General features: G+C 55.3%; 3 protein-coding genes across 7 annotated transcripts; all 3 read left to right on the top strand.

Annotated features, from left to right (window-relative positions):
• Nucleotides 1-2175: 2175 nt before the first annotated feature.
• On the top strand, nucleotides 2176-16966 carry HDAC8 (histone deacetylase 8). Of its 5 annotated transcripts, XR_003530755.1 has the most exons (12): nucleotides 2176-2293; nucleotides 2663-2715; nucleotides 4059-4189; nucleotides 5145-5286; nucleotides 6238-6350; nucleotides 7352-7429; nucleotides 7825-7933; nucleotides 9445-9617; nucleotides 11083-11177; nucleotides 14669-14774; nucleotides 15256-15394; nucleotides 16288-16966. XR_003530755.1 is itself a non-coding variant. In XM_027662324.1 (11 exons), exons 1-11 carry the CDS (start codon nucleotides 2213-2215, stop codon nucleotides 15276-15278), a joined length of 1104 nt encoding a protein of 367 aa, XP_027518125.1. In that variant the 5' UTR covers nucleotides 2176-2212; the 3' UTR covers nucleotides 15279-16231. The 5 variants fall into 5 exon arrangements, 3 of the variants coding, with proteins under 3 accessions (XP_027518125.1, XP_027518126.1, XP_027518127.1); XR_003530756.1 differs by lacking the exon at nucleotides 16288-16966 and having other exon boundaries at nucleotides 14592-14774; nucleotides 15256-15279; XM_027662324.1 differs by lacking the exon at nucleotides 16288-16966 and having other exon boundaries at nucleotides 15256-16231.
• Nucleotides 16967-17334: 368 nt separating this feature from the next.
• LOC113956095 (cbp/p300-interacting transactivator 1-like) lies at nucleotides 17335-17742 on the top strand. Its single transcript, XM_027662291.1, has one exon. The coding sequence runs from the start codon at nucleotides 17335-17337 to the stop codon at nucleotides 17740-17742; it is 408 nt and encodes a 135-aa protein (XP_027518092.1).
• Nucleotides 17743-18825: 1083 nt separating this feature from the next.
• Nucleotides 18826-22930, top strand: RPS4X (ribosomal protein S4 X-linked). The gene is made up of 7 exons (XM_027662328.1): nucleotides 18826-18883; nucleotides 19103-19180; nucleotides 19591-19771; nucleotides 20186-20283; nucleotides 21355-21526; nucleotides 22020-22177; nucleotides 22770-22930. The coding sequence occupies exons 1-7, from the start codon at nucleotides 18881-18883 to the stop codon at nucleotides 22869-22871; spliced, it is 792 nt and encodes a 263-aa protein (XP_027518129.1). The 5' UTR covers nucleotides 18826-18880; the 3' UTR covers nucleotides 22872-22930.
• Nucleotides 22931-25113: the final 2183 nt, after the last annotated feature.

Below are 25113 nucleotides of genomic sequence, written 5' to 3'. Positions count from 1 at the left end.
CTGTGTTTTAACTGTGCTGCTTTTTATTCCAATCTGCAGGATTTATACTAGTGTAGGCTGGAGCTCTTGCTCTTCCTGCTGCTGCTGGAATAGTTTTGCTAGAGAAATAGGGGATGATGCCTGAGCCTCTGTCCCAGCACGCCCAAAGTCAAAATGGTCCAGCCCAGCCACAGCTGTGCTGCTTGGAAGTAGGCAGCCCATCATCCTTCCCTCGGGGATCCTGTGTGCAGAGCTGGGGAGGTTGTGGTAGCCAGGATCCCTGTTGCCACCAAGATGTGAGGACAGGGCTTCTGGCTGGCTGGGGCATGCTGGTGGCAGCCCCTCTGTGCCATATACTTGTCCCTGGCAGCAGTGCTGGTGGCCAGGTCGCAGGTTCCTGAGTTCACACGTGCCTTTTGAAGCACCTCTGAGCTGGCTGCTTGGTGTTAGCTGTGCAATCACAGCCGTGCCCTTAACGCTCAGCTCTGGCCTTGGCCCCAGCTCCCACAGCCTGGCACAGGGAGGGGTGGGGACACAGAGGGTGCCTGCTCCACTCTATCCTGCAGGTGCAGCTCTGAGCAAAGGTCCCTTTCCCCTTTGGGGAAGGTGGATCCTGTCCAACACCAGAGTGCCTGGGGCTGTACAGGCTGTGCTGTTATAGAAAAATCTGAAATCGTGGCAGTGACACCAGCCACCAAGTCATATATTTAACAGACTAGGTCTGTCTCTTCCAATGACCCTGCCCACAACTGGAGGGACAGAGGAAAGAACCTGTATTTCAGAATCACTTACCAACCATCCCCATGCCCTGAAGGCTCTTGATTGCCCTTGGACTACGTGTTGTGGCTTCATTGCCGACCACGTGGAAGGCCAGCAGTGGGTAAAAGTCCGAGGGCTGAACCAGGCTGGGAAGTTTCCTAGTGCTGCCCTTAACCTGGGCCTCAGGGAGGCAGCAGACTTCCCTGAGAGGACTGTCTGTGTGGCATATTGGACCGTTTGTGCCCCTCAGAAAGCAGTCACCTGCAGCTCTCACCCATCTTTCTTGTAGAGGTTGCCATGGTCTGGGGGGTATCACAGCCATGGCAACACCTCTGGTGTAGGTGGACTAACATGCACCTCATCCATTGCCTGGCCTTCCAGAGCCAGAGCTTCATACCTGCTATACAGAGTCACAGGGAGAGGCAACGTGGGCAAGGAGGGGATTTGCCTCCACCCACTCCTTTCCTCTATTCCTGCCTTCACCTGGCAGGGGAGGATGCAGGATCTGCTTGAACCTGTGTATTTTCGGGTGGCTGTTCCTGTTTCTGCCAGGGAGGGCAGAGCCTGGTTCTACTAGCCTCTCTCTCGGACTCCCTTCTGCTCCTTAACCTTTCTACGTCCTCATAGCTCAGCCTCAAGGCTGAACAGATCACTGTCCCCTTGGTCACACGGAACACAGCTTTTCTCGCCAATGCCATCGTTCCCAGGGAAAGGGACTGGCACTCCCTGCACCCAGAGGCCTGGATGGCTGCATGTTCTCCTGGGAGCTCTGCCAGGGTGGCCACGTCCACTGTGGCAAGCACAGAGGACGTGGTCTGTGCCAGGTGGATGCCCCAGCAGACCATCATCCTTCTGAGAGGGCGATGGTCACCAGCTCAACTTGCCTCTTGAGCTGGGAGGGTGACAGTGCCTGTGCCATGTGCCAACACCGTGCTCTGCCCGCGCTGCCCGCCGCGCTCCCCGGGGTGGCCCCAGAGCCAGATGTTTTCCTGTGTGTGTTTTTGATCTCCAGAGGTTGGTTTGGCCTCAAAGCCGGAGGGCGGAGGGTGTCTCTCGAGGCTGCGGCTGTTGTGTATGTGCTGCTGATCCCTCCCACCGTGACCCCTGCCCCGGGCAGAGGAGCCTTGATAGGGCCGAGCCCCAGCGCGGCTCCTCCTCCGGCTCGGGGGGGCCCGGTGGGAGCTGCCGGGGCTCGGCGGGGCTCGGGCCCTCCCAAGCCGGGCGGGCGGTGCGTGCAGGGCTCAGTCCTTTTCTAATGACAATTACTATTTAGATATTATTTTTAGATAATAGACACCACCCCGAGCCGCGTGGGGGCCCCAATAAAAACGTCTCTAACAGCGTGTGCGGCCTGTCCTTGCCCGGCCTGGCTGGGAGGGAGGGAGGGCGGCGGGGCGGGCCTACAGCTCCCGGCGAGCCGCGGGGCCGGAACCGCCCGTGCTTCTGCGCCCCGGCCCCGGCCGTGTGGGCCTCGATGGCGGCGGCGCCGCCGGTCTACGTGTACAGCCCGGAGTACGTGGAGCTCTGCGACTCCCTCTGCAAAGTGCCCAAGCGGGTCAGCGCCGCGCCGGGGGTGGCGGGGCGGGAGGGAGCGGGGAACGGGCGGCCCCGGCGGGAGGAGTGTGCGGTCAGAGTGTGGGGGGGGACACCCGTCTGCGCCCTCACACCGCCCCTGGCAGCGCCGTGACAGCGACACTGAAGCGCTGCGCTTCCCTTCCCCGGCTGTGCCTCTGCCCGGGACACCGGGAGGCCCATCACACACCCCCGGGATGCCCTGCCCGGCTCCAGCCGTGCCGGGAGAGCCGCTGCTGGAGGGAGTCATAGTCACAGCTCGGCTGCGAGTCCTTCTTTGGGCCCCCCACCCCCATGCCCCCGGTTGCTGCCCTTGTGTCTCCTGCTCTCACAGATGTACTCTTCTCTTTAGGCCAGCATGGTGCATTCGTTGATTGAGGCGTATTGCCTGCTCGACCAGATGAAGTAAGTGCTCCCGTTTTCTGTGAAGGGATGTTTTCTTCTCCGCTGAGGTTTGGAAGGTGCTGAGTAACTTCAGGTTTCACGCTGTCCCTGCTGGCAGGGAGCCCCCACAGTGTGTATTTCTAAGGATCTAAGGAAAATGCTTGTTTTGCTACGTGGACACGGTTACGGTGGAAGGTGTAATTTGTGGTTACTGTCCTGGTCTGGTGGAGCACAGATTTTTCTCGTGCCTTCTCTGCAGAGCGTCTGTCACCCCCAGGCTTGGGGCTCGGAGCAGGGTGACAACCTTGGTGCTGCTCCAGATCCACTGCTCAGTCAGCGCTGATACAGAGAGGGACCTTGTTGTTTTGCTGTGTCGTGATTGATCTGGGAGACCTCTTCTGAGGTCTTGGGGCTGTTCAGGAGAGAAGACAAGGTGAAACCTGGGGCAGAAGAGTGAGATCCCTCCTGCTTCATTTGGCTTTTGACACTGGAGCATATGAAGGGAATAAAAGGCTTAGCTCAGCCTCTCCTATGTTCTTAAAAAAAAAATCCCATGCTCCAGTTCAGCAGGGCCAGAAAGTCCTATTGGGACTTCTTTTTTAAAAGAATTTTTTTTTCTAGCCATTTTGCAGAGTGTGCTTGGTACCTGGCTGCAGGTGCCATCATCTAGCAGACCTGAAAGGCTGTTTGCCTTGGCAGGGACTGGGAAATGCCTGGCACTGGGACCAGCCTAGAGCTGGGAGTTTCCTGTGGTCTTCCCATTCTTTCCTATACTGTGCTGCCCATGTGTGCCCCCAGTGTCTGAGATTTGGAGAGGGTTCAGTGTGTTGCAGGATTTGTTTAAGCAGACTGCAAAGCACCCAAACCCAGGAAGGTGCTGGGAACAGCAATGGTCTCTGCTTTGATGCAGGTGTAGGTCAGAGCACTTGAGAAGTGCTGTCCAGCTCCTGACCTGGCAGGGTGGGGTCCTGCTGCAGCAGCTGGGACTGGACTTTTCCCTCTATTAGTGCCTCTGTGTGTAACCAGAATGTTGGATCCATTGGGCATTGCTCATACTGGGAGAACATGCAGAAAAGGGGGAAAAACACTTGAAGCAAAATAGGAAGGTTAGTGCAGGCAGCACCTGTAGGTGTTCTTGCCTGGGCTGGGCATAGCAGGCAGTGCCACACTGGAGTCAAGGCCAGCTCAGCTGGATGTTTGCTCACTGGAGTGGCAGTCTGGTGCGAGAGAAAGGGGGATTTTTGTTTGCTTTTACCACAGTAACTGCCAAAAGAAGGCTTCTAGGTTTAAGGCTAAAGCTGAGCATTCCAGCCAAACCCTAGGCCCTCTTGTCCTGACATGCTCCCTTCCTCCTCTCTGCCTAGGATAGTCAAGCCAAAAGTGGCCTCCATGGAGGAGATGGCAAGTTTCCACACAGATGCTTACCTGCAGCACCTGCAGAAGGTCAGTGAGGAGGGGGATGATGACCATCCGGAGTCTGTGGAGTATGGACTGGGTAAGGACGTGTGTCTTCAGCGAGAGCTTAGCTGAGTGTCAGGACCAGGATGCTTTTTTTGCTGCAGCTGCAGTTAGAGTGGCGAGCTCAGGAGTGGGTCCCTTCTATGGGGTCAGCCCTTCAGAAACAAGCTGCCCCAGCATGGGTTCCTTTCCGTGGAACCAGTCCTTCAGGAACTGCTCCAGTGTGGGTCCCTTTCCATGGGGTCAGTCCGTCAGGAATAAGCTGTTCCAGCATGGGTCCCCTGCAGAGTCACAGGTCCTGTCAGCAAACCTGCTGCAGCGTGGGTCCCTTCCATGGAGTTACAGCTTCGTTCAGGCACACTCCCCTGCTTCTGGGACATAGGGTCCTCCAGGGGCTGCAGGGCCATCTCTGCTCCATCGTGGACCTCCATGGGCTGCAGGGGCACAGCTGCCTCATTGTGGTCTGTACCATGGGCTGCAGGAGCTCCAGTGCCTGGAGCACCTCCTGCCTCTCCTTTCCTGCTGACTTTGGGGCCTGCAGGGTAGTTTCTTTCACAGGCTCTCACTTCTCTCCCAGGTGCTGCACCATGGTTTTTGCCCTTTGTTTGATATGTTCTCCCACAGGCTCTGCCCGCAGTGCTCATGGGCTCAGCCTTGCCCAGAGGCAGGTCTGTCCTGGAGTTCTGTCCAACATGGGGGCAGCTCCTGGTGGCTGCTCACAGAAGCCACCCCTGAAGCCCCCTCACTGTGAACACCTTACCACGCAAACCCACCACAACTTTATTCCTACTCAGGCCCCCTGAATCTGCTGTGTGAGTCCAAAGCTGACAGCTGATGTGAGGGTTCGTGCCATGGCTTTGGCATTGTGTTTGGAACAGAAGGTCAGAGCCACACTTAAAGAAGATGGCTCAAACAAAAGGAATGTGCTTCCCCTGGAGGAAAAGGCCTGTTGTGTCTGACATCTAGACTCTTACCTGGACTTTTACCTGCAGGTTATGACTGTCCAGCCACTGAAGGGATCTTTGAGTATGCGGCGGCCGTGGGAGGAGCCACCATCACTGCAGCCCAGTGCCTGCTGGACGGCAAGTGCAAGGTAGCAATTAACTGGCCTGGAGGGTGGCATCATGCAAAGAAGTAAGAAAACAATCTCTTCCCTTGTGTTTTCTCACCTGGTGTCTGAACCCCGCTTCCTAGCTCCCGGCTCCCCTGCGAACCCTCAGGGTGCGGCGATCCAGCTGGGAGAGAAGGCAAGGTGTGAGGGAAGGCAGAAGGTAGAGAGGGCAGGGCAGAGGCCTGAGAGGAGGCTGGTCACTGCCCAGTGCTGTTGCTGTCATGGACTGCAGGGAGGGTCTGGAGCAGGTATACTCACAGATGTCCTGCCATTCCTTGATGGTTGGTTATCTCTGGCAGTTCAAGTGAGAAGGGATTTTGTGAGGTCCATGGAGAAGCACTGTGGAGAGTCAAATGATTGATGCAGCTTGGAACACAATGGGAATGTGGCGACATGTTGGCCAAATTGTTTTGCATGGCTTTTTTGGTTTCTTAATAAGAGGTTTGAAAAGGTGCAAGATTGACCTTGGGTTTCCCTACACTCCATGGGGGGCTGTTTGCTCTGAACTCTAACATCAATAATGATCTTTGATCCCAAATTCTGTGGTTCTGTAATGGTAAAATAATTTGTTTCCATCCCATTTTCCATGGATGTATGTTTTATTTAACTTGTGTCCCCCATCTCCCAAAACATGGGGCCTGTCTGCAGTGCAGACAAGACAGTATGTCTTCCTTGTCCACAGCCAACTGGCCTTCACAGTGCTATTCTGTGTCCCTGGGGAGCCCCAGGAATTTGCATGAACCCCGTGTCTAACCCTGAGAGCTTGAACATGGATGTGCAGATGCCTCTCCTTGCTCCAGTGACTTTTCTGACCTGGCAGAGGACCTCTGAAGGTGTAACAGTGGTGTGCAAGCTGGGTTCTTGTCCTCCTCTGTGCCCCTGTGAGGTGGAGACTTGCAAAGTCAGGGTGTCAGCAGCGAGACTGGTGGTGACTGCACTGGCAACGTTCAACGTCATGGACATTGTTTTCACAGGGATGAAGCTTCTGGCTTCTGTTACCTGAACGATGCCGTCCTGGGGATCCTGCGGCTGCGCCAGAAATTTGACCGTGTGCTTTATATCGATTTGGATTTGCATCATGGGGATGGTAAGGCCCAGCAAATGCTGCAGACAGCACAGCTGCACAGACCCAGGGGGAGGAACGGGAGAAGTTAAGGCCTGTTGGCGCAGCAGAACTTTATGTGCTGCCACAGCTGTGGCTTTGCCTCCTTTCAGTGCAGTTGAGTTCACTCAATCCATTTCTGCCTTGTCCTGTTTTATGAAGCTGCCCTTCAGATCCTGCTGTTCAGACCTCTCGAGGGTCTGGGCAGGAGTCTTGTACCTAAAGCAACAGACGGTGTTGTCCTAGTCTCCCATCCTGGCAGAGCAGTTGCTGACAGGGTTTAATTGTTTAATGCTCTAGTGCAAGAGGGAAGCAGCCAGTAGTAAACGGTGCTTTTAAAAGAAGGCTTGATGCTATAAAACTAAAGCCAGAGCTGGCCTTTCTGAAACTACTCTCTCCTTCAGGGCCACGATTTCAGCACCATTTAACATTTCCCGCTCTTCTAAATTTTATGGTGTGTTTCATTTTGCTCCGTTTTCTCCCTGCATTTGGTTTCTCTTAAGTTTCCTGTTACTTCTTTTTCCCTCCCCCCACCCCCACTATTTTAATGTGTCTTTAAGGAAAAGAAAAGGCATGTTGAACCGCAGCAGCACTGAGAAAAAGCGAGAGAGCCCGGTAGCACTGGTTCTAATCAGAGCCAAGCTCTGGCCAAGGCAGCCCTGCTCGGATCCCCCTCCCAGCCTCGCAGGCCGAGCAGCGCAGGCGAGTGCTGCTGCCCTGGGCACTGACGTGAGGTATCGAGATCCGTTCAGTACTGATTAGCATGAGACCTGCCAAATTCATTTCAGTTGTGACCTTTGCTGCAGTTGAACTCAGGTCTCTGTGAATCGAGAATGGATTTATGGAGCCACATCTGCATTTCTGCTTCGCTCATGCTGCTCCTGCTCTGCTTGCTGCCCCATGTTTATCAAGCAGCTCTGTTTGTGTGTTCAGGCTCTGTCATTTATATGAATGGTGCATGAAAGCTGTTTTTTCTTTCCTGGTAGGAGTTGAAGATGCCTTTAGTTTCACCTCAAAAGTCATGACTGTTTCTCTGCACAAGTTTTCACCGGGATTTTTTCCAGGCAAGTTGAACATGTGAGGTTTGTGCTCATTTGGTTCATGCCTTTGCTGGGGCCTCACCAGTGATACAAGTCCCATCCCTGCTGTCCAGAAGAGATGTCTTGCTGCCTCTCCTCTCAACCCAGAAGAAGGAAGGAGCAGGGAGCTACATGTTTGGTGTTTCCACCTTTGTGGTTGTGACTGAGCTCTGGGCAGAGCCCCTTCGACTCTGCGTTGCAGAACTGGGCAGAGGAGAGAACTGGGTCCCTCCCACCCTTCTTTCTTGGTGGTGGCAAGTGGACTTCTCCACTAGTGTGCTGAAGGTCCTGGCTTCCAGCTCTCTTCTGAGAAATCCCACACATCTCTCTCTTGCAGCTCCTCTGCTTTCCCTTGTAATTGGGGTGTTTCTGTTGCACAGGCACTGGTGATGTGACAGATGTTGGCCTGGGGAAAGGTCGCTATTACAGCGTGAACGTGCCCATTCAAGATGGCATTCAGGATGAGAAGTATTACCAGATCTGTGAAACGTAAGCCCTCTTGCTCCAGTACATCTTACTTGGATGGGATTTTAGAGAATAAGACACTATGCAGCTTACTACTTTTAATTACAGTCCTTTCTTAAGGCGTGCCCCTTCCCCTCTTGCACCCTTTGATTGCAGAGAGCATGGATCATAAGAGTTCTCAGAGGTCTTGTCTAGTTTCTTAAGCAAACTGAATATACAGACATTTGTGGGTGGCTGAAGAGTCTCTGCCACAGGTCAGCCTTGTGTGTCTAAGCAGAGACTGAGAAGGCACAAGTATTTTTTAGCTGTGGACTTAGGGCTAGATGTTTTTCCTTCAAATAAGTGCACTGAATCCTGACATTCTGTGGGACATATGCTTGGGGCTTAGCTAGAAGTGTTTTCCAAGTACCCTCTGTCCATGCTGGAAGAGTGAAAGGCTGAAGGCTGAACACGTGACAGTGATGGAGCTGCCTCCTGGCAGGCTCCTCTGTCACTCAGCTGGTGATGGGCCTCACAAACTGTTGCCCTTGTCAAAACTGGGCTGCAAGGCTTGTTCTTTTCCAGGGGAGAGGAGCCTCAGCACCAGGCTGCAGGACACAGTAGCATATCCACCTCTCAGCTCTAACACTTGAGGGCTGAAACCTCTCCAGACTTGTAGGGCAGTCCTGTGGAGGCCATGCCTCCTGCTAGCTTGTTGATGCTTGCCACTGCTGGGGTAGAACAGCCCTGTTTCTGCCGGGAAACATGCTTCCAAAAAGCAGCTCTAGGGGCTGAAAGGGCTGACCAGGAGCCTGGTCAGGAGGAACCTGCTGCATGCATTCACAGCTGAAGGACATCATAACCTGCCTAGATTCCAAGCTGTGTATAACCAAAGCTTCTACAAAGAGATTTTGAGATTTTGAGTTCTGTCCAGGCTGGGAGGCAGTCATGGGCCTGACTGTGGATGTCTGTTTGTCTGAGGGTGATTGCCTGTGCTTCCCAAAACCGTGGTGGGCTTGAAGCACAGGGATCCCTCCAATGCAGGCTGACTACACCTTGCACAGAGCTTTTCCTTGTGTTTTTGCCTCAGGAGCCACATAAGAGAGAGGAGAATGAGAACCTAGCCAGAGCTTTCCTCTGTTTGTCCTGTCTCAGTGAGAGATGTCTGAGAGTTCAGGATTGTTGTTTTGCCTGATCTTCACCGCCAACTTCAGAGGGGAGAAAAGCCTCTGGATTTGTCTTGCAGCCAAAGAGCAGCCAGTGGAAATGTGGAGTTTGATGCTAATAAGCTGATGAGGACTAGGTCCCCCTCCCCAACGTTATCAGTGGTGCTTTTGCCTTCATCAGCCTGGTGATAAGTTCTCTGAGAGCTAAACTTGCTGTGGGAGAGCAGTGGGGGCAGAAGGCTAACTGGGAGCAGAGGGAGTGTAACTGGTACAGGCTGGGTGGAAGCAGAGAATGCAGAAACCCTGAGAGGCACTGGTGGATCTGAGGGACCAGAGCTGTGCTACCAGCATCCCTGTGGCATTAACCCCCAGTGCTGCTCCTCTCCACAGCGTGCTGAAGGAGGTGTACGCCGCCTTCAACCCCGACGCGGTCGTGCTGCAGCTGGGGGCCGACACCATCGCTGGGGACCCCATGTGCTCCTTCAACATGACACCCGAGGGAGTGGGCAAGTGCCTCAAGTATGTCCTGCAGTGGCAGCTAGCGACTCTCGTGCTGGGAGGAGGTGAGTGTGTCCTGCTGGTCTCAGAGAAATACGTTTGTCCTCCCACGACCCTTCCTCGGGTGCCCGTCCTTGGGCTCGGCACTGCCCAGGGTTTAGCAGGGTGACTGCTGGGCAGTGTCAGGAGGGCATGCCATGGTACAGTACTGTGTCCTCACACCTGAAATCCTTGATACTGATAGGTGAAAGTCTCAATCCTGACTCTCACATCTTATTAAAAGCTGCATGGCTCCTCTGGAGAAGAGGAAAGGCCGACAAACTGATTGTGACTTCTCAGTGGCACCTCTGATTCCCATCTCTGCTGATCAGCCTTCCAGTGCTTCTCTTTAAAAGTGAGCACTATGTTCCCAAACCTACTTTGGGCACCTGGCAATGAATGGTTTCATTTAGATTCAAGCAGGGGCTTGGGACAAGGACTGGCTGCCTGCAAAGTACAGCAGGGCTCTGATACCCAGTGAAAGCTAAGGTGGACTTATTTCTGGTGTGCTGCATAACCAGCTGCCTGTCCAGTGGGGAGAGCACAGGACAGGCTTTTTGTAACAGAGCATTTCAGAACAACAAAAGCCACTGTGTGCCAGGGAGAGCTCCATGCCTGGAGCCGGATCAGCTTTAGCTGCTGTCCTTTTTGAGATGGGGGAAATCAGGTATAGCATGTTACACCTAAAATTTGATGTGCCTGATGCTCTTTGTTTTGGAAAGGTTGAGTGTTCAATCCTGCTGTGGCCTGTCTGTGGGTATGCTGGGGATGTCACCTTTCAGACAAAAAACCCCAAAACTTTGGTCAAAAAATGAGGGACAACTATTTGTCACTCTTGAAAATACCAAAGCAGTGTCCCACCACTGCAGAGTGTGGAAGCATTTGAAGTGGGAAGTGAGGAAGGAGTTAAAAAAAAAGCAGGAAAAGCCCCCACAACAACCAACCCAAACAGAAGGGAATGTTGAAAAATATGGTCTCCCTGTCTTGTCAATGTGTTTGTCTCTCTTTACTATTCTAGTTATCTTTCCTGAAAAAAAACCTTACCTGAGTTTCTTGTGTATTTTGGTTTTTGGGTCTAAGGCTGGCATTAAAAAGCAGGAAGCCCCTGTTTCTGCTGCAGCCCTTGCACTTCCCTCCCCTGCTACATGTGGGCACCTCTCCTTGTTGCCAGGAGAGAGTCCAGCACATGGGGCTGGGAGCTCATGCTGGGTCTGAGATGGTGGCTGAAGGACCGACCTCTGCCCCACCAGGTGTAACTGGGGTTCAGTTTGAGAGGTCTGCTCTTGCACACAGTGTCATTTGGATCTGGCCTCATGTAGCTAGCAGGTGCAAAATGCAGATTTTGGGCACAGCTTGAGTGGATGAAATAAGCTGAGTTCATGTGAACGGTGCACATTGCCTCCACAGTTTGTTCCTTCCACTAAAATCTCTCCCTCTCTCTTCCCTTTCCCCACTCTTCCCCCTCAAAATCCCAATTCTTGCTGGAAACAGGAGGTTACAACCTTGCCAACACAGCTCGCTGCTGGACGTACTTGACTGGGGTGATCCTTGGGAGAACACTGTCCTCGGAGATCCCCGATCACGAGGTAATGCTGTGAAAAACCCTCCCTTCTCCTTGCAGAAGAGCCAGTCATTCCACCTAATAACCCACACAGCATCCTTGCCACTTAGTCCTGTTTTGTGGAGACACTCCTGTAACAATACCACCCTATCCCAGCAGCATGGTGGGTGCTTGTGCCCAAAAGCAGAGGCTGCAGTGTTCTGTGAGGGATCTCAGGAACCAATAAACTTCAGTCTCTGGTTACAGAGAGGATGGGTGGAGGGAGCCACCAGTTGCTCAAAGAGTTCTTTAGGATGTGCACACACTTTTGCCTTTCTCAAGGCTTTGAATTTTAACCCTGCTTTTATCAACATACAGAAAGGACCAGGTGCAGCTTTGAAGCTTTGGCTGTGGGGCCAGGTGCTGTCTCAGTGCCAGTGCTGGTGCTTTTCATGTCTTGAGTGGGGCTGGACAGTGTGAATTAATTTCTCTCTAGTGAATCTGTTTCCCCTGACATGGGAATGCCAGTTGGTTGATGAAACTCATGGAAGAGTTTCTTGGAAGACTACCCTGCCAGGGACCTGGGAAGCCCTCCCACCTTGGGGCTGTGGTTCAACACATTGCTCTGTGTTCTGGGGAGGAATGGCCCAGGTGTTGGCACACCAAAAGCAGGAGTTTGAGATCCAGCACCCTCTCACCCTTAAGGGGATATGCACACTCTGTGCCAGTATGGACCAGCTTGTAGTGGATCATGTTGTGCATCTTTCCAAAGAGAGAGTGTTCCTCCAAGTGTAGGAACCTTCTGCTTCTCAGGAGCACCAAAACAAGTAGGATTTCTGATGGAGGCTGTGATATATAGGTATCAGTCTCTCCTGCTGCTGAACCAGGCTTTGGGACACAACAGAGTCAGAAATACCCATATCCAGTGGCACATGCACATAGGTCCTTAGCAGAGGGAGATGCCTCTGTAATAAGAAACTGGGATAGGATGCCTGTAATAAGGAAACAAGAAATCCTGATGCTTTAGGTATGGGCGGAGGTCACTGTGGAGTGCACAGTGACAGTGTGCTGGTGCAGCTCCCTGCCTGCTTTCCTGAGACCTCTGTGCTGTTCAGGGGCACAAGAACATGGTTCAGTAGCCTCTGCACGATGGGCAGCACATGGCCCCACACACTCAACATCCAGCTGAGAACAGCAGAGGTGTGGTCTGGGGCTCTTCATGCTAAGATGCCATGGGAGTGCTTGTCCAGATGTTTGCTGGGTGACTCTTGTGGAGAAGGCAAACTCCATGAAGCAGTTCAATGCCCAGGGTGCAGCTGCCTTCCCTTGTGGGTGTTTGTGTGCTGTGCACTGGATTTGGGGCCCTCCTACTGCCTGCCTGCATTCCAGCTCTTCCTCTGAAACATGGAGAGGGACACATCCATACTTGGCTCTGTTTGAAAAGCCTCAGAGTGAACCAGGAAAGCCCTGTGTAAACAAAGGCAAGTCTGCCTCTCACAGGGGTCAGAGCAAAAGGCAGTAAGATGGTTGGAATGTTTTTTGGAGGACAGTTTCAAATAATACTTAAACATTGTCCTTGTGAGCCATAGCCCATCTTGCTCTGACATTTACTGATCCTAAAATCCACTTTCTGTCTTTTCTAATGGGCTCATCTTGCATCAGAGCATGACAGAGAGCAGTCAGATGTCAGGCAGTGCTTTGCCATGATTACTCCAGAATCCTATGTCTGCTCCTGGATTTTTGACTTGACAAATATGCTTAAACCTTACAAGCCTCAGATTTTCAGGGGAAGAAGTGCATGAGTATGTATTCACTTCACTTTGATGGGAATTCTTCTGTTCCCTTCTCTCGCTCCATGAGTCACTGTATTTAGAGAAGGCTTTTTTTTTTTCCTGTAGATGGAAGCAGTCCAAGGTAACATTGTTCCTTACCTGGCTAGTGCAGGTTCCAGGCCAGCACTTTGAGATGCAGCCTGTTCTCTATGATTAAGGATGAGACATCTTCACCTTGCATTAATCCTACAGAGCTTCCCAACAGAATCTCCCAGAGAAAGTATAGCTGAATGGTTTGGCATATTTTAGAGTCATTCTCATGAGTATATTTTAGCCTCTGTAACCTTCCCATGTGATGCTCCAGGCTCCCTGCATTTTGCTGTTGGCATTTTTAAGGTAAACTGGTGGAAGCAGGTTTGGTGGGGGGAAAAGCCATGAAGGAAGAGGTTTGGAGGCCACTGGGAATGAAATATTTACACAGCTAGGGAGTAATTGAAGGGGAGGCAGCATGAGCTTTCACTGTATGTGGATGGATTTGTGTGCACACAGGGTTGATGTCTTTTTGTCAGATTCCCAGGGCTTTTTTCCTGCTGCTTCTGGCAAAGAACCACTAGTGGTTTAATAGCTTATCAGTGCCTGTGCACAGGAACAAAGGTTGGTACTTCCTGATTTCATGTTTTCTTTGCTTTAAATAGGAATTCCCATTCTGATTAACACGAAACATGGAAACTGAGCTGCCAGCTTTTTGAGATCAGTGCTGAATTCCTGACTGTGAGCAGCTTAAAGGCAGTCCCACCACTGCTTTCCTGCTGTCCAGCCACAGGGCTCTGCTCACCTCCTGAAGGAAACTCCTGAGAGTTTGTGGCCTGGGACAGATTGTTGCTGAAGCACTGGCTGTGAGGTGTCTGGGCTGTGCTGTTCCATCAGTCTCCAGGTCTGGCAAACTCTTTTAGTAATGATGGGCCAAATTCCACACAGTCTTATTCAGCACTTTGCTTCTCCTAAAGCCTTGAGGGGCTTGGGGATGTTCTTGACAGCTCCAGGTCTTGAAATCCAGTTACTATGAAAGAAAGACAGTATTCAGAAACCTGGAGGTCTTTTGGTCTTTTTTTTTTTTTTTTTTGTCCATGAGTTTGTAGAGAAGGGCTTGAAAACAAGACAGCTGTGGTTTGGAGACCCAGAAACATCTGACTGAGCATCAGTGTAATGGTGTTTAAATAGTCTGAGGATGTCTGGAAAGACCAGCGTAGAATTCCTTGAACATCCAGTGCTGATGGTGCCATGAGTCATGGTCCCATCACAGCAGGTTCCACCAGTGAACTGTTTGTCCTAAAATCAGGAACAAAATGTGGACTTCTGTAAGACGCCTAATTTTTTGCTGTTGGCATAGTACTTGTTGTCAGGTCTGGCATTTTTCAGTAGAAGAGGTAGCACTTGAATTTTGTTGACTAAAAAGTCAGGTTAATCATGTGTAAAATGAATGTCAACAGCTTTCCCAAATTAAACACTGGGATAGACACTTGGCTGCTTTTGGCTGCACCATTGGGCTCTGCTTCCCAAGCCCTTGAACTTCCCAAGTGGTTGAAAACTCCAGGTGGGCACAGACACTGCAAAAGCACCACCTTGATGTCGTGAAGCCACATGTGGCCCTCAGCTGGAGAAACTGTTTTTTGCCTTTTTCCAAACAGGTACCCACAGAGAACCCTGCCCCCAGCCTCAGCCACCAGAGGCCTCTCTGCTGACTCTCCCCTCCTCTTCCCTCCAGTTCTTCACAGAGTATGGTCCTGATTACGTGCTGGAGATCACCCCAAGCTGCAGACCAGACCGCAACGAGCCACAGAGAATTCAAGAAATTCTGAACTCTATCAAAGGTGAGTTGTCCAAGCCAACACTCCTGCTTTGTGCTTCCAGGTCCTTTTAGAGAGGGCTTCAGAAGAGCTCACTGGAGTCTTTCTCACTGACTAGAAAGATGAACCCTGTTCACTTGGCTGCTCATTAGTGCACGGAGTCATCTGCCTCCTACTTCCCTTGGGATTCTCAGGGTTGGTGATACAGAGCTGTGGGTCCCTGTAGCCATGCCCTCTAGCTGGGCAGAGGAGCACAGGGCCTTGTCCTTACTGGAATCATGGAACAGCCCAGGCTCTAAAGGACTTCAAAGATCACCTGGTCCGACCTTTTTGTGGGAAAGGGAGGCTAGACAAGATTATCTAGCACTCTGTCCAGTCACATCTTGAAACCTTCTGACACTGAGGCCTCTACCATGTCCCTGTGGAGTTTACTCCAGTGATTGTTCTCACTGTAAAAAAACTCTTAAAATAAGGTGAAACCTCTCCCGCTTCCTTTTATTTGCAGGGAATCTGAAGCATGTTGTTTAGCAGAGGAGGAAGGCTCAGTTTCTGCAAGAGCATTTCCCATGGGGAAGACAGCGTATTTACCTGAGCAACTGGTGAAATTTCTGGCTGCAGGGAAAGTTTGGAAGAAATTACTGTTGGTTGGTTAATTTTTTTTCTCTTTTAAGAAGAAAAGCTGCTGCAGGTCACGAGCACTGTGGCTCTCCCCAGGCAGGAGTGTGGGCCCTCCAGCCACAGCCTTCCAGTGCCGGCAGAGCCTCCCTTGCTCCTTCCCCTTTCCTTTTTTAACACCATAGAGTTTGTTCTCACAACTGATTTTAAATGTTTTTTTAAGAGAGAGGCTGCTCAGAGCTCCAAGCCCTCCCCAGCTGGAGCCCAGAGCCACGTTACCTTCCTGGTAGGGGCACAGCCTCGGAGCTGCCTGCCCGGGAAGCAGAGCCGAGGGCCAGCCTGGGGCACAGGCTGTGTCTCTTACCCACAGAAAGGCACAGCCACTGTGTTTTTAACTGGGAATTTTTTTTAAATAAAATGTTTGAAATATTCCTCCAGCCCTTTTCTTTCTTCCTGCACCCACCCTGCCTTGCCAGTGCTCTTTTCCACAGCATCCCCCCCCACCCTGCAAGGCCATGGGTGGGTTCCTGAAATCCTGTGCAGAGGGGCCAGACCCTGGGGATCCTCTCCAGAGTGTGGAGGGAGATTCAGTGTGGCAGCTCCTATCCCAGGAGATCTTGGATGAACCTCAGTGGCCACAAGGCATCTAAGCAAGGGAACAGGTAAACAGGTACAGAAGTATCCGGGGCAGATGCCTCAGGCCACAGAGCCTGGCCTCTGCTGCTCTTGTCCCCTCATTGACCTGGCCCACGGAGCTTTTGTTGTGCTGGGATTTTTTTAACATGTCCAGTCACTGTGGGAAAGCATATTTCCTGTGGCTTTATTTAGATTACGCTGGAATAAATAGCAAGATGAGGGGGCTCCCAGCCTGGCCTTGCCTTTGTTTTGCTCTCTTGTTTTTCTCTGCCGCTTGAAACAACAGGAAATCTGGTGTGGAGGGAGTTCAGCAGGATGTGGCTCCCATGACTCCTGACCCCCTTCTCTGCTTCCATGTACCCTTGGCACCTGCTGTGGTGTGGTGTGATGGGGAGAGACCAGTCTTGTGTGGTGACTGCTGGCAGGAGTCTGGTGCTGCCACCAGCACAGCAAAGGGTTCCAGTGTCCTGGGGACTGTTCAGCCAGGGGAAAAGTGAGGAAGGAGAGAGCAGAGAAGCTGGCCAGCTGCCTCCTCTGACCAGCCTCAGGGCCCCACATGCTCTGTCCCTGCACCAGGCAGACTGCCCTGTGAGCTGTGGGAGCTGCTTCAGGAACAGAACTGGGAAAATAAACAATAGGAAACCCCACAAGTGTCAAGCATTGCAGTACTAAATGGGCTTTAGGTGAGGTGCAGGGAGACCTGTAGGCAGGTTGCCCACCCACAGACAGCTGAGAAAACTGAGCCATGGGGTAAGGCACCCCCTCTGCCATCCCCATCCACGTCTCCGAATGTGGAGAGACAATTGGAGCTCAACTCGGTGCAAAACAAGAAAAGTGCAAAAGGTGGGACAGAGGCTCAGAGGGTGCTCCCAGGGCCCCCACAAACAGCCCCCTCACACCCAAATCCCTTCTCCAGCTGGCTGAGGTCACCAGTCCTCGTTGCCCTGGCAGCCCTGCCACCACCTGAACCCCACTGTTGTTCCCTACAGGTGTTACAAGTGTGTTCCAGCCTGGACAGGGGGACACCAGGTGGGGTCCCATCCCAGACCGGGAGGACACAGAGGAACCCAGCCTGGAAGGGCGGGACACGGGGGCCGGCCGGGGTCCAGAGGGGCAGGAGGTGCCAGCACCGCCCCCCTGGGCTGTCCCGCCCCGTCCGCCCCTCCCTGCCCGTCCGGCTCGCCCGACGGCCCAGCTTCACTGGCCGCTATAAATCAGACGGCGGCGGCTGCCCCCGGGGTGTGGGGCCACCTAGGCAAGTGCGACCGGGCTGCCCCTCCAGCCTCCCTCCCCGTCTGGATACCTCGCCGGAGCACCCCCGCAGAGCCCGGAGATGAGCTCTCCACAATCCCCTCCCCGGGGCACGAAGGACCTCGAGGTGGCGGTGATGCTGCCGGAGTCTCCGCCTGCCCCCGCCGCCCCTGTGGCCCCGCGGGCGGGTTCCCAATTCCTGGCCAGCTGGCGCCTGCAGAAGCTCCGCATCCCGCACCGCACCTCGGGGCGAGCCCGGCGCCGCACGGAGCCCCGCTCGCCGCCCGCCCGGGGCCTGGGGCCGCGGGGCGCGGGGAGCCGCCCCCTCCAGCCCGCCCGCCCCGGCATCATCGACTCGGACCCGGTGGACGAGGAGGTGCTCAGGGCGCTGGTGCTGGAGCTTGGCCTCGACAGGGCGGACGAGCTGCCGGAGCTCTGGCTCGGCCACCACGAGTTCGACCCCCCCGCGAACCTGCCGGCCGGCTGCTGAGGCTGGAGGGCTCCAGCTGGGGCGGGGAGCTCCCGCCTCACCCCACCCACCGGGACCCCGTGGTCCGGTGCCGCTAGGCGCGGGCAGCGCCCCGGCTGCCCCACGGGCCGGTGCTGCGGGCGCACAGAGCGCTCGGGGCCCGGCCGAGGGTGGGAAGGGGCAGGAGGAGGGGCTGCGGTCGCTCTGCCCGCCCCCCAAAACGCGGGCGTCACGCTGGGCCAGGCTGCTGTGTAATAAAATCTGGGAGGATTGTTCCGTCCTGGCTGTGCCCCTTTCCTTGTCCATCTCCGTGGAGGACACTGTGGGAAGCGGCCCCGGGTGAAAGGAGGGTCTGCCCCCCGCAGCTCCTGAGCCTGCTCTCGGATTACAGTGACAGTACCAGAGGTGCCACCTCGGTGATGTCCCCGCGGGAATGGGACCTCTGTCCCACTCGCTGCGGGAGCATTGCCGTGGGGCCGCTGCACTGGGCTGCCTGGCGGGACGCGGGGGTCTGGGGCTGTCCCGGGGACTCCGGAAAGCTGGGGGGACACGTCTGCCTCCCTGGGGGGCGCAGCCGGGACCACTGACCCTCCCAAATGCCTTCGGTAGCAGGTGTTTAGGCCCGGAGTCGGTTTTGGGGGGGCTGCGTGGGGTTCCTGGTCCGCCCCGTGAGGGGCTGCGGGCGAGAGGACGGCAGTGGATCGTCACAGGTGTCACCGCTGGCTCAGGTCCCGACGCACTCACACTGTCCCAAACCGCAGGGGCACAACGTGGGGAACACCAGCGAGGACCGGGAAGGAGCCGGTCATCCTCCCCCGTGCGTCCCGACACGAGCGCGGTGTGCTCGAGCAGGGTGTCCCCCGACACAAGCGCGATGTCCCCGAGCTTGGTGTCCTCGAGCAGGGTGTCCCGAGCGCAGTGTCTTCGATCGCGGTGTCCCCCAGCGCGATGTCTCCGAGCTGGGTGTCCCCGATCGCGGTGTCCCCGAGCTGGGTGTCCCCGATCGCGGTGTCCCCCTCGGATCCCTCTCGCCCTCCCCGTCACCCCGCAGGCGGCGCTGGTCCTCCGGGCCGCCAGGGGGCGCCGCCCGCCGCCGTTGCCGCGTTGTGCCGAGGCGGGGCGGGCCGGAAGCGCGGCCTTTTCCCGGCGGAGCGCAGCCATGGTGAGAGCGCGGCGCGGCCGCTCCCCGCCCTCATCCGCCGCCATCCGCTGCTCCCCGCGGGCCGCGGCCGCCCCAGCCCGGGGCAAGAGGCGCGGGAGGGAGCCCCGCGCCGGGGCTCGGGGTGCGGGAGGCTGAGGGGGCCGGGGAGGGGCGGCTGGGAGGGCCCCGCGATGGCGGCGGCCCTTAGTGCATCACCCCGTAACACGTCCCGTCCTGTAGGCCCGCGGCCCCAAGAAGCATCTGAAGCGCGTGGCTGCGCCCAAGCACTGGATGCTGGACAAGCTGACGGGCGTCTTCGTGAGTGCGGGACGGGGTCGGGGTTGGGGTCGCATCAGGGGAGGTGCTCGGTCGCTGGTGAGCTTGGGCAGTTGGGCAGCTCGGGGGCTGTTCGCTGTTAGGGGCTTTGTGAACAGCATTCGTGTTTCCCCTGTTTGAAGAGGGTGCGGTGGTGGGGTCGTCGGCTGCTCTCTTTTAACTTGCCTGTTGCGCTTTCCCGTCGCTGGGGTGACATAAGTGGTTGTGCTGTGTCGGGGGCAGCTCTATGAGGCTGGCAGGACACGGGGGAAACTGCTGAGAATGCCAAGAACAGGAAGCTGTGTCCGGTTGCTGCCTGTGTGGCAGCTGCACTCTGGACCTCTACCCTCGGGTTCCTCCTCTGGGGGTGGTCGGTGCTGCTTGAGCCCCCAGCAGAGGGTTTCTGCCCGCAGGCACCCCGTCCATCAACAGGCCCTCACAAGCTGAGGGAGTGCCTTCCCCTCATCATCTTCCTGCGCAACCGGCTGAAGTATGCCCTGACAGGGGACGAGGTGAAGAAGATCTGCATGCAGAGGTTCATCAAGATCGATGGCAAAGTCCGCACCGACATCACCTACCCTGCAGGCTTCATGGGTGAGCGGGGCTGGGGCAGGACCTGGGGCAGCTCTGCACTGGCAGGGGGCATGTTTTATTGGGCTGGCATGATTTGGAGGGGAAGGGTATTTCCCTGGTGGAGCTGAAGAAAAAAATATGTATAAGCAGTTGTTATATAGTTTGGAGTTGTGCACTGCAATGACTGCCAAAGCCAGATACCTGTAGGCTGTAACTGCATGCTTGAGCTGTGTAAATTGCTGTTCAGATCCCACCATCGGGCAGTTTTTGCTGTTTTGCAGTCTTATCACAGCAAAGGATGTGAGCCTGTGGTCAGGGGGAGATCCCAACCTTGTCATTCACATCCGAAGCGTTTTTCAGCAGTCCCTGGCTCTTTTTAAACGTGAGTTAAAAGTCTTGGGTGATGAGCTGATTTATTTCCCTCTCTGCAATCAGATGTCATCAGCATCGAGAAGACAGGCGAGCATTTCCGCCTGGTGTATGACACCAAGGGCCGGTTTGCTGTTCACCGCATCACAGCTGAGGAGGCCAAGGTGAGGGGCTTGGTGTGAGTGTGGGCCCAGTTGGGTTTGGCTGGGGCAGGGCTTCCTCTTTGGCATCTCCTGAATGAGAGCTGTTGTCTCTCTTCCCTGACAGCTGAGGCCGTGCTGCACTTGAGAAGATTGGGGCCTTCAGGGTTGGGGTGAAGCCGCTGGCGGGGGGAGGTCTCTTGGTGACACGAGAGCAGCTCCCAGATGGCTGCAGGTGCATTGTCTGGTGCTGGAGATGATGCTGCTGGCATGGACCAGGTCACCTGCACAGGGAGCTTTGGGGTGGGAGTGGGCCTTGGCTTTGCCAGCTAACAGTAATCAGAAACGTGAAACTGCCTGTGGTGTAAAAGCCTTGAAATCTTTCTTGGGTCAGTTATGGAAGTCTTAATAAAACTGCCTTCTCACCCTGGGTCCTGGGGAGCAACTCCTGCATGTGTTTCCTCAACCCAGGCATGTTGTTGTGCCTGAGCTGTGAGACTGCTCTGCTTCCTTGGGGCAGGCCATGCAGGCACACGACAATGTGGAGGGCAGAGCTGGTTGTGCTAGAGCTGCCTGTGGTGTGGTTTGGGACCTCTGCACCCCCTGTGATGTGCTTTTGCCTGTGACTGCCACTCTGTGTTGGCCCATGAGTGGCTGTGAGGGAGTTGGGGATGACAGGCAGCAGGGAAATCAGAGTGCCCTGGAGGAGAGAATACAGACCTCTCTTGGGCACTGGAGAAATGCAGGCTCTGCTGTGTGCCCACAGGCTTCAGGGTAAAATGAGGGACCTGCCCTGGTGAAGGCTTTCCCCGGGAAAGTGCAGCCCGTGTTTGTGCAGAGGCTGAAGCCCAAGGTGGGCAGCTGCTCCCACAGCAGAGGTGTTTTCTGGTGGAGCTGTAGCAGAGCTGCAGTGGCAGCTGTTGGAGAGGCATTACTTGGGCAGGGAGCTGGGCAAATCGCTGCCTGGACTCGTGTTGTGAGCCCTGCAGTGTCTGGGTGTCCTGCTGTGGCTGGTGGCTCTCTGGGGGACAAGAGTCCCCTGGTCCGTGGGCTGCTGAGCTGCCTCAGCTGAGCAGTGCTGGGTTTTGTTTGCAGTACAAGCTGTGCAAGGTGAGGAAGATCTTCGTGGGCACCAAAGGAATCCCTCACCTGGTCACCCACGATGCCCGCACTATCCGCTATCCTGACCCCCTCATCAAGGTGAATGACACGGTCCAGATTGACCTGGAGACGGGCAAGATCACAGACTTCATCAAGTTTGACACAGGTAGGTCTTGCATCCCATGTGAAGTGCTGTACCCATCCCCATACCAGGCATATCTGCTCTAAAGTACAGAGGCAGTGGTGTCAGCTTTGGGAAAGGGGTTGTTTCCCAGGGGCATCTCCACCTGGAGCTGGAGCAGGGATTCCTCCTGTGTGCTGGCAGTGGGAGGCATTGGTGTAGGGACTTGGGGTGTTCTGAGGCACCAGGGAGAAGCAGCCAGCTGGCAGGGAGGTGCTTGAGCCTGGCGCTTGTGGGGCTGTGCGTGACAAGCTCTGGGCAGCCATAGGGACAGTCCTGTGTCTTTGTGGTGGGAGAAGGTTTCAGTCACAGAGCTGTGGGCAGTGCCAGCATGGATGAGATGGGAATGCCTCCTTGGTGCTGGCAGAACTGAGAAGGTGGTGGGAAATGTTTGGTATGGGCCGAGAGCCCAGGTGGGAAGGGCTTCTCCCACAGCATCTGGTGCCAGCTCTTGTCACACCTGTATTCCCTCACCCAGGTAACCTGTGCATGGTGACTGGTGGTGCCAACTTGGGCCGTATTGGGGTGATCACCAACCGGGAGAGACACCCCGGGTCGTTTGACGTGGTCCATGTGAAAGATGCCAACGGCAACAGCTTTGCCACCAGGCTCTCCAACATCTTCGTTATTGGCAAGGTAAGCCCGTGGGGACACCAGCTGGGGAGTTCTCTCCTCTTGTGAGGGGCTGCTGGCTGAGGCAGAGAGCCTTGGTTTCTCCTTAGGCAGCTGCCTTCCCACACAGTGAAGCTCCAGTGCTGGCCTCAGTTCTGGCTCAGCTCCTTGTATTTCTGCCTGTTCTGTGAAGGGGAAGCATCTGCAAATTTATTAATGGAGACATTTTCAAGAAGCAGCAGCCCTGTGGTTTTTGAAACCTGAGAGCTGGGGGGCTGAGGAGTGCTCAGACCTTGGTATTACCTGGGCAGCTGCCCTGACTGAGTGCCCCTCTGCTGTTTTGCCATCCCTGATGAACTCTGTCCAGGTTGGAGAGGAACAGCATTTTGGTTTTGGCTGAAGTGCATCCTTCATGGATGTGACTGAAGGAGGCAGCTGTAAACCTGTGCATCTTTTGCACCTTCCTAATTGGCTTCTGCTGGGCCAGTGCCACAGCCGTGTGTAGCTGGCCCAGCATGGGCAGTGGTGGGCTTCTGCTGCTTTCCCCCTGAGAGAGAGAGCTCTGCTGCTGTCCATGTTTCCTGGTGTGATGTGGCTTCTTTCTCCCTTGCTGCAGGGCAACAAGCCATGGATCTCCCTGCCCCGTGGAAAGGGCATCCGCCTGACCATTGCTGAAGAGAGAGACAAGAGACTGGCAGCCAAGCAGAGCAGCGGGTGAAGTCCAGCTTGGGCTGGCGCTGGTGCTGTCAGTGTGTTAATTAAACCGTTTACCACATGGCTGTGTGACTGGCTGGGGAGTGTCCCACGGCTGGGGGGAGCTGTGCTGCCAGTGCCAGGCCCTGCTGTGCTCTCCAGAAGGGCCTGCTGCTCTGGGGGGACTCCTGGTGATCTCTGCAACTGCCAGAGCCATCTTCCAGAAAGGCAAGGAGGAGGGGTGGGAGAGCCTTCAGGCTGCTCTGTCCCCGAGAAGGTGTTGGCACAAATGTTCCTGGATGTTGCAGGGATGTGCTGGAGGATCTGGGGACTGGGGAGAGCCAGCTGGGCTGTAACCAGTGGTGCCAGGTCAGCTTGAGGCCCTTGGGGATGCCCTGGGGATTGCCCTGGCCCTGGGGCTGAGCAGAGAGAAGGGCGTGGTGGCTCCAAGGGTGCTGGTGCTCAGTGTCCCAGGCCTGGCTGGCAGCTGTGCCCTGGGGGGCCCCTCACAGGCTGCTCTTTGGTGCCTTTTCTGTTGAGGTGCAGGGTGCCAGCAGCCAGGAGAGGAGGCTCCTGTGCTGGGGGTGGCAGTGCTGATGCTGGAGCTCTTGGGAGGGACTAAAGGAAAGGGGAATGGGCTGCTGGGGTCCCTGAGCACTGGCCTGGGCATGGGCAGATGCCCTGCAGGAGCCACGGGAGCAGCCATGGGAACGGCCCTGGAGGCCAAGGTGGGCAGGGGTGGGCAGCAAGGGCAGTTCTGCCAGCTGGGCTGTGCCAGCTGTGCCAGCAGCTACTCAGGAGGCACTGTGGGGAAGGGCATGGTGTGCCTGGACACTGTTCAGGAAGGGGCTGCCACGTCCAGGTGGACATGGGCACTGGTGGAGCAATGCCAGTGGAGGCCCCAGTGGTTGGGAGCTGGAGTGCCAGAGGCACAGTAAGAGACACAACTTCTGCTTGACGTGGAGAAGAAGAGCACAGAGGCTCTCCTGCTCTGCCTGCTGGCATCTGTCTGCCAAGATGGACCAGGCACGGACGTGCACAATTGGAAAATTGGCATCTTTTATTGGCTTCATCAAGTGTCTGTGGCAAAATGTGGTTGAGCCTCATGAAGTGTCTGCAGATAAGTGTGTTCTGACAACATGATGTCCTTGGGAAAGCTGAATGCCTGTGACACCACCTATGTCCCCATCCCTTGTGTCTCCCTGTGCTGCTCCCTCTGGAAGCTGCACGGGTTCAGAGCAGCAGCACCTCCAGGGACTTGCATGATGCTCGCACTGGTGCTCAGACTGTCCTGCGATGCACAGACTGAGCAGCCAGAAAGCAAAAAAATGCCACTTCCATTCAGCCCGCTCCCTGCTGCCATGCGCTGACCAAGCTGTGGAACTGCAGCTGTGCGGCGTGGCTTCCCCCGCAGGCGGCACCGCGGGACCACCGGGACTGGCACCGCGGGACCGGCACTGCAGGGCTGTTGTCGGTGCCGCCTGCCTGTAAAGGAGACGCCGCTGCTGCCCCAGGGCGCATCATCGGTGGTGCTCGAAGTACAAAGCGTAGCTCAACGAGAAGGCTTCTCCAATAAACTTGGTCTAAGCCTTCCACTTCCCCCCACGACACGAAGCTGTTGGGGTCTATAGGGTCTGTGAGCGTTGTGGGGACTGTAAGGGCTGTGGTGGCTGTGGGGTTTGTGAAGGCTATGAAGGCTGTAAGGGTTATAGGAGCTGTGAGTGCTATATGGGCTGTGAGGGCTATAAGAGCTGTGGTGTTTATGGGTGCTGTGAAGGCTATAGGAACTGTGATGGTTATGGACTCTGAGGGCTATGGTTTCAGTGAGGTCTATAGGAGCTGTGATGGCAGTGAGGGTTGGGAGTGCTTTGAGGGCTCTAGGGGCTCTGGGGCTTTGAGGTTTCTGGGGGCTGTGAGGGTTCTGAGAGCTGTGAGGGCTGTGGGAACTGTGACGGCTGTATGGGCTGTGAGGGATATGGGGTTTTGAGGGCCATGGGGGTTGTGAGAGCTATGGGGGCTGTGATTGCTATGGGGGCTGTCAGGGCTATGTGGTCTGAAAGGGCTATGAGGCTCTGGAGACTGTGGGGGATGTGAGGACTCTCAGGGCTATGGAGGCTGTAAGGGCTGGGGGGGGCTCTGAGGGGTATGGGGACTTTGGGGGCTATGAGTGCTTTGAGATCTGTGGAGTTTGTGGGGTCTCAGATCTCTCAGGGTTATGAGGTTGTTGAGGGCTATAGGGGCTCTGAGGCTTCTGAGTTCTGCTAAGG

The sequence above is a fragment of the Corapipo altera genome, unplaced genomic scaffold (assembly GCF_003945725.1).
Source record: "Corapipo altera isolate COAL_440 unplaced genomic scaffold, ASM394572v1 326, whole genome shotgun sequence".
In the NCBI taxonomy this organism is placed as follows: domain Eukaryota; kingdom Metazoa; phylum Chordata; class Aves; order Passeriformes; family Pipridae; genus Corapipo; species Corapipo altera.
This window is presented reverse-complemented; position numbering and strand designations above follow the sequence as displayed.

Excerpts from the sequence above, each read along its gene's own strand:
- HDAC8 (XM_027662324.1), top strand. The coding sequence starts at position 2,213 with ATGGCGGCGGCGCCGCCGGTCTACGTGTACAGCCCGGAGTACGTGGAG. Across the intron at positions 4,190-5,144 it reads GTCTGTGGAGTATGGACTGG|GTTATGACTGTCCAGCCACT; the intron begins GTAAGGACGTGT and ends TTTTACCTGCAG. Across the intron at positions 7,430-7,824 it reads TTCACCGGGATTTTTTCCAG|GCACTGGTGATGTGACAGAT; the intron begins GCAAGTTGAACA and ends TCTGTTGCACAG.
- LOC113956095 (XM_027662291.1), top strand. The coding sequence starts at position 17,335 with ATGAGCTCTCCACAATCCCCTCCCCGGGGCACGAAGGACCTCGAGGTG.
- RPS4X (XM_027662328.1), top strand. Across the intron at positions 20,284-21,354 it reads TCACAGCTGAGGAGGCCAAG|TACAAGCTGTGCAAGGTGAG; the intron begins GTGAGGGGCTTG and ends TTTTGTTTGCAG. Across the intron at positions 22,178-22,769 it reads ACATCTTCGTTATTGGCAAG|GGCAACAAGCCATGGATCTC; the intron begins GTAAGCCCGTGG and ends CCCTTGCTGCAG.